Source organism: Camellia sinensis, chromosome 15, assembly GCF_055761805.1.
Source record: "Camellia sinensis isolate YWXY chromosome 15, ASM5576180v1, whole genome shotgun sequence".
Lineage (NCBI taxonomy): Eukaryota > Viridiplantae > Streptophyta > Magnoliopsida > Ericales > Theaceae > Camellia > Camellia sinensis.
In genome coordinates this window covers 9,328,710-9,342,507 of record NC_138975.1, presented here as the reverse complement: position 1 = coordinate 9,342,507, position 13,798 = coordinate 9,328,710, and the positions used below count along the sequence as shown (strand labels likewise).

Sequence of the window (13,798 nt, the reverse complement as noted above, 5' to 3'; positions counted from 1 at the left end):
TGGTTACACAATGGAGTGTGAGTAGTGATGGCAACGACGATACTTATATAGTAGTAAAAAAGTAGTGGTGGCATGACAGTTGTGTATAGTCAATGAATGTAGTAATGTTGAAGTAATGGTTGTGGTTGTGGTCATAGTAGTGGCAACATGATGGTAGTGATAACAATGCTGGCGTGACATGGTAATGGAAGTGACAGTAGTGATGAAGGTGGAGGGAGTGGTGGTGATTAAATTATAAATGAGTATAAATCGTTTGAATTTGACTTATTTAAAACTTAATTGATCAACCTATTTAATAAATTAATGAGCTCAAGTCCAAATTTTAGACACATTTAGTAATTGAGTTGAGTTTGAATAAAACCAAACTCGATTAGACAAAACTCATAAACATAAAGAATGTAAACTAATATTTCTTTATAATAATTTATCAATATATTTTCATTAGTTCTTTTTATTTTCTGTCAATGTTTGGTATTTACATAAATTTACATATGTAATTGACAAAATTTATTATTAATATAAGTACTCTTTTATATTTTGTATATATATATATATATATATATATATTTTTAAATAGGTATCTTAGGGTTCATTTGAGAAATAAGTTGACTTTTTAAATTTTCAGCTTTTTAACTATTTTAGCCCGGAGTTAAAAGATTTCGTTTGGGAAAGACTTTTTGACTTTTTTGACTTTTTGTGAGAGAAAAAATATAATAATTATGAATTAAATATGATATTTTATCTTATTAAATTAAAAAACATATTTTATCTTTTCATTACTAAAACAATCCCAAACTCAATTCAACTCTTCTCTTTAAACGAAACCTTAGTTTAGGTTTGATTCCAAGGTCAAGCTCAACAAATTTCCATCAAATCGAGTTCAAATGCCAAAACTCCACTTGACGTGATTACAATTCTAATGGTGATGGTGAAACGATAGTGGTGATAATGATGTGGTGGCTGACTTTTTCTTTTTCTTTTTTTCTTCTTCTATCTATTTCCCTTTCTCTCATACGTTATGCAAAAGTAATAATTAATTGTATAAATATTACTATAAATATATATATACATATATTTTTTCAGAATTTATTTTGTATGGATTATCAAGCTCTGACTTTGTATCACTAAGATAAGTAAAAGAAACGATTCGAAGACCTTTTCAGCTATTGTTAATAATTAAACAAACACTAAAGATATGTTTGATTTATAGAATTAAAATTTATGAAATTAGTGTAAAATTAATTATTCAATTGAATTAATAAAATACATAAATTCTTTTGTCTACGTTTGCTTTGTAGTAAATATAAAAATATATAATCCTAGCTATACGTTTGTTTTTCATTTTTAATTGTGGAATTAAGAAATCCCTCAATTTTGTTAAATAAAGTAGCCATTGAGACCTAATCTGAATAATTAAATTTGACCACCATAGATAAAGAATCTCAATCCTATTAATGATAGAAAACTTTCATTATTGTGCAACATGTAAGCATTTGTTTTGGTCTAATTCAGTGTTACTCGAAAATACTAATATCCTAACTGTTTACCTTTGAGAATACATGTTTTCAAAAACATGATACATTTTCTGTTCCACAATAGAAATTTAGCAATTCGATGTGATCCCAAAATTCTTTGTATATATTTTCTCAAACTTTTTCATATAAAGAAAACAAAAATTAAATTAATGAATCAAAATTCAGAGAGAATGGAGTTGTTACATGACAATGTAAAACAAATGGATCATAATAGTTCTAGAATTGGATTTTTTAGCAAGACTTGTTTTGAATAGGCTAAAATAAGTAAAAGGCAAAGGCAAAAACTCTATTTATTTGTTTAAATTTTTTTTCCATAACAAAGTTTTAGCAATATATTTTTTTAATTAAACTAAAATAAAGAAACAATCAGAGTAGTTGACCTCCTCTATTTTAACCATGTCTACCATTAAGTCCTCTATTTACAATTTGGTACAATTTGACTAGAAGTTTTGGTGATATGCGGTTTAACCATATCTACCATTAAGTCCTCTATTTACAATTTGGTACAATTTGACTAGAAGTTTTGGTGATATGCGGGAAGTATACGAGGGCATTGTGATCGGAATGGGCAAAGCCATAATCAAACTGTTTAATATGTGAATAGTATATTTGAAACATTTTCATGAGAGGAATGAATTTTGCTTGGATTTATTTAATAATATGACTATACATGATGATTTTGTGGGCACTACAAGAAAAGGGGGTAAAAAATACGGAACCATTAGTAATGGCAATTTTCCCGTCGCAAAAAATGGTTTTTTGCGACGGCAGCTTAAACCGTCGCAAATGAGGGCTTTAGCGACGGCGTTGTCCCCGTCGGTAATAAAAAATGCGCGGATAGGAAGTAAATGTATCAGTATTAGCGACGGATGTTTTTACCGTCGCCAAAAGCAACGTTTTGAGACGTCGTACGGTTGCTGTCGCGAATATTTTACATATTGCGACGGCAATTGTCCGTCGCAAATAAGTCTAAGTTAAACGGCGTCGTTTTATGAATAAAGTACTTGACATTTGCGACGGTGTAAAACCTACCGTCGCAAAAAGTGAAATTTTTTTTGCCCCCGCTCTTCATCTTGCCGCTCGATCAAAAAGTGTAAAACCTATATCCAAATCCCTAAATCTGTGAAACCAATTTCTTTTCCCCAAATCCCTGCGAAACTGAACGGCGAACGGTGGTGCGGCGGTGCTGTGGCGAGGACGAACGGTGGTGCGGTATGCTCTCTCTCTCTCTCTCTCTCTCTCTGTGTATAGATATATACAGATCTGTATCATCTATATATATATATATGTATATAAATCTGTATCATGTATATATATATATATTGATAATATATACATTATTAAATCTGTATATATATATATATAAATCTGTATCAATATGTATATATAAATCTGTCTCATCTTTATATATATATATACATTATTAAATCTATATATATACATTATTAAATCTGTATCATCTTTATATATATAAAAATATGTAAATTAATATGTATACATTATTAAATCTGTATATATATATATATAAATCTGTAACATCTTTATATATATATATATATACATATTGATATATATATATATATATATACATTATAATTCTAATTACATTGATATTATAAAATCTGTATATTTAAATAAATAATAATAACATTTATGGAAATCTGTTTTCATTATTATATATAAATATATATATATACATTATAAAACTAAAATCTGTTTTCATTGTTTTCCAATCATTTTATTTTTTTGAAAATAAATAATAACACTTAATTTGTATATTTAAATAAATAATAATAACATTTATGGAAACACTCATTATTTCCAATCATTTTATTTTTTTGACAAATAATAAACTTTTAAAAATTCACAACCTATTTTTATATATGTAAAAAAAAATTAGGAAAAAAAATTGAACACGAAATGCAACCAAATTAGTCCAAGAATAGTTTGGTCAGAAGGAAGTGACTCTACTTGATTTCATTTATGAAAATTAGGCAGGTAACATGGAAAGTAGTTCTGTAGTTGTAATATTTTCTCCCTATATGTTTATTTTCATATATTTGACTTTCTATATGAAGAAGGGTGTGCATTTTCATGCTGAAAGGCCAAAGTGTAATCGGAATTGTAAATTGCAAAAATGGGCTATGAAGAGTCTATTCTTTTTATTTGTTGTATTCTATAATAACACTGCTTGCATTTTCGAATGTAAATGGTACTCCTATTTCGTTTTGTGATCCGTCTATATTGGTTTTGAACTACTTGGTTGTTTCCTTTGAATATTGCAATTTCAACTTTTTGATAATTGACAAAATCTTTCTATGGAATAGAAATCCTAAGGTGCAACTTTTGTTATCCCCTTGCTGATCAAAAGGAAACCTTCCTGAGCTGAAACTTTAAGTTCCAGTCACCACTCTATCGACAGGTAATGGTTCTGTGCTTAATTTGGTTATACTGTACATCTATCTAGTCTGTGAACTTCATAACCATAGCTAATGCAATTCTGCTATCATTTCATTATATGTAGTTTTTGCATTTTCTTTCAAGGAGAGCATATCTTACAATGTTCCCAACATGTAGCGTGCGAGGCATTTAAGTATTTACATTACTTGGTTGATCTTTGCTGGTGTGTTTGTGGAAGTAATTTGTAGTATGGAAAGTAATTGGGCCTCCATATATATAGATAGAAAAGAAACTTGGACTGGGCTTTCTTATTCTACTTTGTTACATAAGATTATGTATGTGATGTTCAAAATTATAATATACAGAATAATGATCCATTTTTATTAAATAATTTTTGAGACAATATACTTGATTAGTGTGTTTTTGTATAACTCATCTATCAAGTTCATAAATAATGCCGCATAGTATTATGGAATACTAATAATTTGGAGAATTCTACCATACACATCCATTTATCATATGCATCATTAGTTATGTCATTTTTTTTTTCTTTAGTTATGATGAATTATCTTCGTTGACTATGATATTGTTTTAGTTAAGACTTATAAGATCTTTGGTTGTGCCTCATGTGGTGTTTGGTTATGATTTATTTATTTTTTAAGTTATGACTCAGAAAGTATGAAATTATATCATTTTTTATGTTCTCCTATTAAATCGGTAAATAACTAACTAGGATAAGACTACCTACCTATTTCAGAGAAATTGGATGGATAGGTATCATGGTACATGAATACGTAGGTATTATATTTAGAGTTACTTTGATGAGATATTTTTGTGGATGTGTACAGATGATGGATAAGAGTTGGATCGATTTTCCAAATAGGATGTCGAGCGAATACATTAATGGGATTGATGAATTCCTTGTGTTTGCCTACACCAATAGGGTTGAAGGTTCGATGATCAGTTGTCCGTGTAGGAAGTGTGAGAATCGATACTATTTTGTACGAGAGGGTGTACGGGAGCATCTGATTTTGAATGGTTTTTTTAAAAAATACAAACATTGGATTAATCATGGGGAATCTTACGTATCTCTGCATGGTAATCGAGAGAATGAAACATTAGCTAATTCAGACATTGGGGATGATATGATTGGAATGATACAAGGGGCTATGGGAAATCCATATGCCGATACAAGTGTTGAGGGTGATGAACCACAGGGGCCTGATCCCCATGCATTTGAACCCCAGCTCGGTCCAAATGCAGAGACTGCAAAGTATTTCAAACTTCTTCAAGATGCACAAAGTGAATTGTATCCGGGTTGTCAGAAGTTCACATCTTTGTCATTCATTGTTCGACTTTTACATTTGAAGGTGCTTAATCAGTGGACAGACAAGTCTGTTGACATGCTGCTTGAGTTATTGAATGAGGCGTTCCCGTTGGGTGTGAAACTCCCGGACTCATATTATAAAGCTCAAAAGGTCACAACAGATTTGGGCTTCACGTATGAGACGTGGGATGCATGTCCCAACAGTTGCATGTTGTTTCGAAACGAGGACGCCAATCTTGATAAATGTGTCATATGCAATAGTTGTAGATGGAAATCAAATGGTGATGGTGGTTCAAATGGTCCTAACAAAGGTGGCAAACGAATAGCTGCAAAACAGATGAGGTATTTTCCTTTAAAGCCAAGGTTGCAGAGGTTGTTTATGTCATCCAAGACGGCCAAGTTAATGAGATGGCATGCAGAGGAACGAACTGATGATGGTGTCTTCAGGCATCCTGCTGACTCCCTTGCATGGAAAGATTTTAACCGTCGGAATATTGAGTTTAGTAATGATTGCCGAAGTGTAAGGCTTGGCTTAGCATCTGATGGTTTTAACCCATTCAGAACGATGAACATAGTTCATAGCACTTGGTCTGTTGTGCTCTTTCCATACAACTTGCCGCCATGGATGTGCATGAAGCAACCATTTCTAATTTTAGCCGTGCTTATTGACGGCCCAAAAGGACCTGGTGACAAGATTGATGTGTACATACAACCGTTGATTGAGGAGTTGAAAGAACTATGGAATGAGGGTGTGTCAACATTTGATGCATCAACAAATCAAATGTTTCAAATGCATGCAGCTTTACTGTGGACAATTAGTGATTTTCCTGCATACGCAAACTTGTCAGGATGGAGCACTAAAGGCGAATATGCATGTCCTTGTTGCAATAAGGAAACTACATCGTGTTGGTTGAAGCATAGTAGGAAACAATCATACTTTTGTCATCGCAGATTTTTACCTACTAGCCATAAATTCCGGAAGGATAAAGTATCATTTGATGGTACTCGGGAAGTCCGACTCAAACCCAAATTGTTGTCTGGAACTGAGATGTTGCTACAATTAGAATCTGAGGGTATTTTAACCCAATACAAGAGGGATGACCTTAAGGAGAGGCATAGGAGACAGGTAGAGAAGGAGAAAGCTGGACATCGCACCCACAGTTGGAAGAAAAAGAGTATCTTTTATGAATTGCCATATTGGGAGCACAATCTAATAAGACACAACCTCGATGTGATGCATATAGAGAAGAATGTTTGTGACAATGTGTTGTGGACAATATTAGGGGTTGCAGGAAAATCGAAGGATGGCGTTAATGCTCGGCGTGATTTACAAGATATGAATATTAGAAAACCCCTACATTTGCAGTTAAGAGGGTCGAATAAAGCCTATTTACCAGCAGCACAATTCACGATGACCAAGGATGAGAAAGATTTGTTCTTGAAAGTGTTGAAGGAAGTAAGAGTTCCCGACGGCTATTCATCCAATATATCACGTCGTGTGCGCTCACATGATAGAAGTATTGGGGGTCTTAAGAGCCACGATAGTCATATTCTGATGCAACAACTTATTCCATTGGCTATTCGAAGATCGTTACCGAAGAATGTAATTGAACCCTTGATTGAATTGAGCAATTTCTTTAGACAATTGTGTTCAAAAGTGAATCGTACGACGGATTTGCAATATATTCAAGATCGTATCGCTATAACACTTTGTCATCTAGAGAAAATATTTCCTCCGAGTTTTTTTGATATAATGGAGCACTTGCCTATACATCTAGTTGATGAAGCCTTATTGGGTGGAGCGATTCAGTTTCGATGGATGTATCGAATTGAGAGGTATCTTCTTACTTTGAAGCAATACATGCGTAATAGAGCTCATCCTGAAGGATCAATTGCTAAAGGATATCTTATGGAAGAATGCCTGAATTTTTGTGCACAATATCTCAATGATGTGGAAACCAAATCTAGTCGACCCGTGAGGAACTATAGTGGTGCTGATAATTTGGGTCATGCTATTGGTGAAAACACAAGCTTTTATCTTGATAATACTTCTTGGGTACAAGCTCATCGGTACATCTTATTCAATACAAGCGCGGTTCAACCATTCATAAAGTAGGTTAAGTCACTCACTCAATATTTTATTATGTTTTATTGAATTTTCTACAAAATTTTTTGTATTGCTAAAATTTCAATCTACACAGCGAACACCTTGAAGTACTTAAGCTCAAAATGCCTCGTGTTGACGATCATCAGCTTCGGCGTGAACATTTTGAAACTTTTCACATTTGGTTCAAGGAACATGTATGTATTTAACTCTATAGATTCTAGTTGCTTAAGTCGAACTACATTTTAAATTTTACATTTTCGTGTAAAATAGGTCCAAACTTTGCGAAGGACTACTGATGTCATATTTTCTGAAGAGATTATTCTATTGGAAAATGGTCCTCATAACTTGGCAAGGAGGTTCAACGGGTATATACTGAATGGGTTTCGGTATCGAGTAAAGGCCATGGATGATCGTCGAGCCACACAAAATTGTGGTGTAGCTTTGAAGGCAGATACCATAAGTTATGCTAGTCGAAAAGACAAGAATCCTCGTGTGGGGTCTGTGTACTATTATGGACAATTGACAGATATTGTTGAGATTCGATATTCCAATGAGAAGAAACATGTGTTGTTTAAGTGTGATTGGATTGACAACATTCACGGAAAGAAAGAAGATGTCTTCAATTTCACGTTGGTGAACTTCAATCATTTGTTGTACCGAGATGATCGAATTACCAATGAACCTTTCATCTTGTCGTCCCAAGCAGAGCAAGTTTGGTATGTTGCAGACCCGTTACAACCAGACTGGCAAGTCGTGGTGAAGATGTCTCAAAGAGGTTTATTTGATATGAGTTCGACTGATCCACAAATCGAGCCATACATGAGCCAACAATTGGAAGAAAATATAATGCTTCGTGATGAAGAAGTTGGTTGGGTGAGGGAAGTCTCAGAAGAGGAAACAGTTGATGTTCAAATAGGCTGATAGTGGTGGAAACATTAGTAATTTAATTAAGGCCAAGGTTGTAGTTAATCATCAATTTCTTAATTTACTTTGTCTTTGTAATTGTATTAGTTCAATTAATGTCATATTATAGTTGACGACAAACCATTGTCTATGTTTCTAATGTCAATTAATGTTATATTGCTTGCAGATTATTATGGGAAGGAAGAAGAAGCCTGATCATCCCCGGCGCATGATGTCTGATGTGCTACATAACAGGACATCAGTAGCACCACCATCAGAGGAGGCATCACGTCGGCCACTATCGGAGGGGCCTTTAGTGACACCACAGCAGCTACCATGTACTCAGCCTCCACGTCTACCATCGGTGCGTCCACCATCAGTGCCACCACAGCAGCTATCATCATCAGCTTATGAGCCATCCGCAGGTATATAAATTTGCTTTGATTTGTATGAAAATTATTTAAACATACATTTATTTATGCTCATTATATATAACTTGTTTATTCTCATTGTATTTTGCAGACCCTTCGACTTCTTCACAGCCCACCTCAGGTTTATGTGATATGATTTGTATTCACATTATTTAAATTTGCATTTGTTTATTACCATTGCATATTGTTTATTGTTATTGTATCTCACAGGTCATGTTAGTTCTTCATCAACCTCGACTAGGCGTGGTAGAGGATGTGCCAAGGGCATTAAAGAGTGGGGTACTGGTAAAAAGCTAGACATACAATTTGATGGAAATTACTGCCCAATAGGGGATAACGTGGCTAAGTTAACTACTCAACTTGGCATTATTGTGCGGAATGGTAACATTGTTCCTCTTACTTTTCTTGACTGGAACAATGTGCCTGATGATATTATTGATGCTATCTGGAAGGATGTGAAGGTAAAAGTATATTTTTGTCCACAAATTCGAATTCCAAAATTGTGTTATTATTATTTAAACTTTGAAATTGTGTTTTATAGGACAATTTGAATATATGTCCAGAGGAGTACAAGCCAATCTGCATGAAAAACTGCAATAGCATATGGAAGGATCACAAGAACAAGCTTAAGGCTAAGTATTTCAAGCCTAGAAGTTCTGATCCTAATCTGAAGGATGATGTTCCTATGCACATTGTGCCAAGCCAGTGGGAAGAACTTGTGGAGTATTGGCGTACTTCCGATGCTGAGGTATACAAATAAGTTATATTTATGATATGTAAACATACAAATCATATTTACATACTCACATTTGTCGAACCTGTTATAGAAAATCGCAAGTAGGAACGCTAAAAATCGGCGAGCTCACGGCATAGCTCATACCACAGGGCGTACTACTTTCTCTCAGATACGGCATGAGGTTTACATTTTATTGTTATATTTTTGTATATAAATAAACATTGTATATTTACAAATTATTTACATTCTAATTTTCATATTTCTAAAAAAATGCAGATGACCAGTAAGGGGGAGTCTACTGATAAGATGAATGTTTGGCTTATGACACGTAGAGTAGATGACCCAGAGGTTATTCAGACCTTGGTAGTTTCCAAACACCTTTGATTGTATTTAAAGTTTATTTTTTGTGTGTCAACCATCTTAATTTGGCATATACTTATATGCCTTATTCAATACAGGATGAGTTTAATCGTCAACTCTCTATGTTACCTGAGGATGGTCGGACTTTGGAGGCTAGGAATGCCATTTTCCATGAGTTGATAGGTCATGACGGACATGGATATTGTCGCACATACGGGAGAATTGTGCCTCGGAGAGCGGTGTATAAAGATGGTGCTGGGCCATCACAATCAACACCCCAGCCATCGACTATTGATCAGATCACGCAGAAGGTTCGTGCAGAGCTAAGGGATGAGTTGAGGGAGGAGCTGCGAACAGAGTTCTCTACACATTTACAGCAGATGAGAGCTGAGATGATGGCCTTAGTGTCACAAGGGGCAAGTGTGGATCCCAACAGACAGGTTCGATATAAATTAAATTGTTTGATAGTTCAATTTTCACACAAGATTATGTATAAAATTCGAATATGATTGCCACATTATGTATTAACTATCATAGGTTCCTGATGCATCGAGTGGCCACCGGGCATTTAGGGAATCTGCAGAAGACGAGAATCCATATACACCACCACCAGAAGATCAGGTATAAAATGTATCTTTGCATAATTTAGACATTCTAAGTTAAAGAGAGACTTGTGGGAGAAAACGGGGCTTGAATCGGGTTCTCGGTTTGGGAGTTAGAGCCGGATTTCACTTTAGGCAAACTAGTTCCTTAAGAAACTTGAATTCGAGGCGTTAATGCTCCAAAATCACCAAACGGCGTCGCTTTAGCACGAAAGTTGGCACACACGACCGCCTAGGCACGAGATACTTGTGGGAGAAGACGGGGCTCGAATCGGGTTCCCGGTTTGGGAGTTAGAGCCGGATTTCACTTTAAGCAAACTAGTTCCTTAAGAAACTTGAATTCGAGGCGTTAATGCTCCAAAATCACCAAACGGCGTCGGTTGAGCACGAAACTTGGCACACGCGACCGCCTAGGCACGAGAGACTTGTGGGAGAAGACGGGGCTCGAATCGGGTTCCCGGTTTGGGAGTTAGAGCCGGATTTCACTTTAGGTAAACTACTTCCTTAAGAAACTTGAATTCGAGGTGTTAACATCCCAAAATCACCAAACGGCGTCGGTTGAGCACGAAACTTGGCACACGCGACCGCCTAGGCACGAGAGACTTGTGGGAGAAGACGGGGCTCGAATCGGGTTCCCGGTTTGGGAGTTAGAGCCGGATTTCACTTTAAGCAAACTAGTTCCTTAAGAAACTTGAATTCGAGGCGTTAATACTCCAAAATCACCAAACGGTGTCGGTTGAGCACGAAACTTGGCACACGCGACCGCCTAGGCACGAGAGACTTGTGGGAGAAGACGGGGCTCGAATCGGGTTCCCGGTTTGGGAGTTAGAGCCGGATTTCACTTTAAGCAAACTAGTTCCTTAAGAAACTTGAATTCGAGGCGTTAATACTCCAAAATCACCAAACGGCATCGGTTGAGCACGAAACTTGGCACACGCGACCGCCTAGGCACGAGAGACTTGTGGGAGAAGACGGGGCTCGAATCGGGTTCCCAGTTTGGGAGTTAGAGCCGGATTTCACTTTAGGCAAACTAATTCCTTAAGAAACTTGAATTCGAGGCGTTAATGCTCCAAAATCACCAAACGGCGTCGATTTAGCACGAAACTTGGCACACGCGACCGCCTAGGTACGAGAGACTTGTGGGAGAAGACGGGGCTCGAATCGGGTTCCCGGTTTGGGAGTTAAAGCCGGATTTCACTTTAGGCAAACTAGTTCCTTAAGAAACTTGAATTCGAGGCGTTAATGCTCCAAAATCACCAAACGGCGTCGCTTTAGCACGAAACTTGGCACACGCGACCACCTAGGCACGAGAGACTTGTGGGATAAGACAGGGCTCGAATCGGGTTCCCGGTTTAGGAGTTAGAGCCGGATTTCACTTTAGGCAAACTAGTTCCTTAAGAAACTTGAATTCGAGGCGTTAATGCTCCAAAATCACCAAACGGCGTTGGTTGAGCACGAAACTTGGCACACGCGACCGCCTAGGCACGAGAGACTTGTGGGAGAAGACGGGGCTCGAATCGGGTTCCCGGTTTGGGAGTTAGAGCCAGATTTCACTTTAGGCAAACTAGTTCCTTAAGAAACTTGAATTCGAGGCGTTAATGCTCCAAAATCACCAAACGGCGTCGGTTGAGTACGAAACTTGGCACACGCGACCGCCTAGGCACGAGAGACTTGTGGGAGAAGACGGGGCTCGAATCGGGTTCCCGGTTTGGGAGTTAGAGCCGGATTTCACTTTAGGCAAACTAGTTCCTTAAGAAACTTGAATTCGAGGCGTTAATGCTCCAAAATCACCAAACGGCGTCGCTTTAGCACGAAACTTGGCACACGCGACCGCCTAGGCACGAGAGACTTGTGGGAGAAGACGGGGCTCGAATTGGGTTCCCGGTTTGGGAGTTAGAGCCGGATTTCACTTTAGGCAAACTAGTTCCTTAAGAAACTTGAATTCGAGGCGTTAATGCTCCAAAATCACCAAACGGCGTCGCTTTAGCACGAAAGTTGGCACACACGACCGCCTAGGCACGAGAGACTTGTGGGAGAAGACGGGGCTCGAATCGGGTTCCCGGTTTGGGAGTTAGAGCCGGATTTCGGTCTAGTCAAAATTATTTACTAAACTATCTTTCTAATTATATAGTAGTCAATTTTTTTTTATATTTTTCTGTAATTAAAATATTAACACCATTATATGGTTATTAATTATTTTTATCTTGTTTTTTTCAGATATTTCCTGAGTAGCAGCTTGCTTCTTGTGGAATGCGGGCGTACAAAGATTATTACCAACTTTTTTTTTTGTAACCCGTCGCAAACTTGTGAATAACATCAAGACGAAAACTTTTGGTTTTGATTTTGATTTATGTTATTTAAATTTGTGAATAACATTATGTATGTAGTATGCGACATTATGTACTGGCATAATTTTTGTTTTTATGAATTTTTATTTATGTATTGTTATGAATGGAACAACATTATGAATTTTTATTATTTGTCAACTTTTGTTTATGTATGTATTTATATTATTATGTAATTTTTGGATTTTTTTATAGTTATTTTTCATTTAATACAGGTTATTTTAATTTTTTTAATAATTTCCCAACAGGTTTTTTATTTATTTTTTTTATTTTTTGAGACGGCATAATTACCCGTCGCAAAAACATTTTTTGAGGCTTTTGCGACGGCAGACATACTGTCGCAAAAGCTACGAAATTTAATTTAAAATAAGACCTTTAGCGACGGCTCAGGCTGCCGTCGGAAATAGTATAAGCTACGACACTTTTAGCGACGGCCTTCTTGCCGTCTCAAAAACCTTTTTTAGCGACGAAAATACTGAGCCGTCGCAAAAAGTCAGATTTTCTTCCATTATTGGCGACAGAACATTGCCGTCGCAAAAAAGGCAGCCTCCCGTCGCAAAAAACAATGGCGACGACACTTATCGTCGCTAAATCCCTTTTGCAACCCCCTCTGTCGCGACCCCCCTTTGCCGTCGCAAAAAGCCAACTTACTGTCGCAAAAGGTATTAGCGACGGCTCACGGACCATTTGCGACGGCGTTTTGCCGTCGCAAAAAACACTTTTTCCTGTAGTGGGGGCTTGAGCAGTTTAGACATCTCTAAAAATTATAAACTTATTCAATTCATATTATAAACAATGCTTAATCACATAATTACAAATACTATGGGTCAGTAGGTTTCTCACCACACCACCTACTCTCTACTACAAAACTCTTATCTCATTTCTATGAATCCATAATGAGGAATCTTTTCTTTATATAATCTTTCACTTCCTTAATTGATGGCTAGATTCAACTTGATCCAATAGCCATCATTAATCTTCTAAAATATTTTAGAATCTTTTTGCTTTTCCATTATATTTTAGAATTCTTTAAACTATTCTAGTATATATAT

General features: G+C 36.4%; 1 protein-coding gene across 1 annotated transcript; it reads left to right on the top strand.

Annotated features, from left to right (window-relative positions):
• The first annotated feature begins 7,123 nt into the window (after positions 1 to 7,123).
• LOC145812783 (uncharacterized) lies at positions 7,124 to 10,443 on the top strand. The gene is made up of 11 exons (XM_082908002.1): positions 7,124 to 7,374; positions 7,464 to 7,563; positions 7,640 to 8,275; positions 8,460 to 8,697; positions 8,795 to 8,824; positions 8,914 to 9,164; positions 9,245 to 9,451; positions 9,531 to 9,620; positions 9,716 to 9,802; positions 9,898 to 10,239; positions 10,337 to 10,443. The coding sequence occupies exons 1-11, from the start codon at positions 7,124 to 7,126 to the stop codon at positions 10,424 to 10,426; spliced, it is 2,322 nt and encodes a 773-aa protein (XP_082764128.1). The 3' UTR covers positions 10,427 to 10,443.
• Positions 10,444 to 13,798: the final 3,355 nt, after the last annotated feature.

Bases quoted from the DNA above. Each gene is read 5' to 3' on its own strand.
- LOC145812783 (XM_082908002.1), top strand. From the start codon at position 7,124: ATGCGTAATAGAGCTCATCCTGAAGGATCAATTGCTAAAGGATATCTT. The intron at 7,564-7,639 runs GTATGTATTTAA...CGTGTAAAATAG, and splicing joins ACATTTGGTTCAAGGAACAT to GTCCAAACTTTGCGAAGGAC. The intron at 9,803-9,897 runs GTAGTTTCCAAA...TATTCAATACAG, and splicing joins CAGAGGTTATTCAGACCTTG to GATGAGTTTAATCGTCAACT.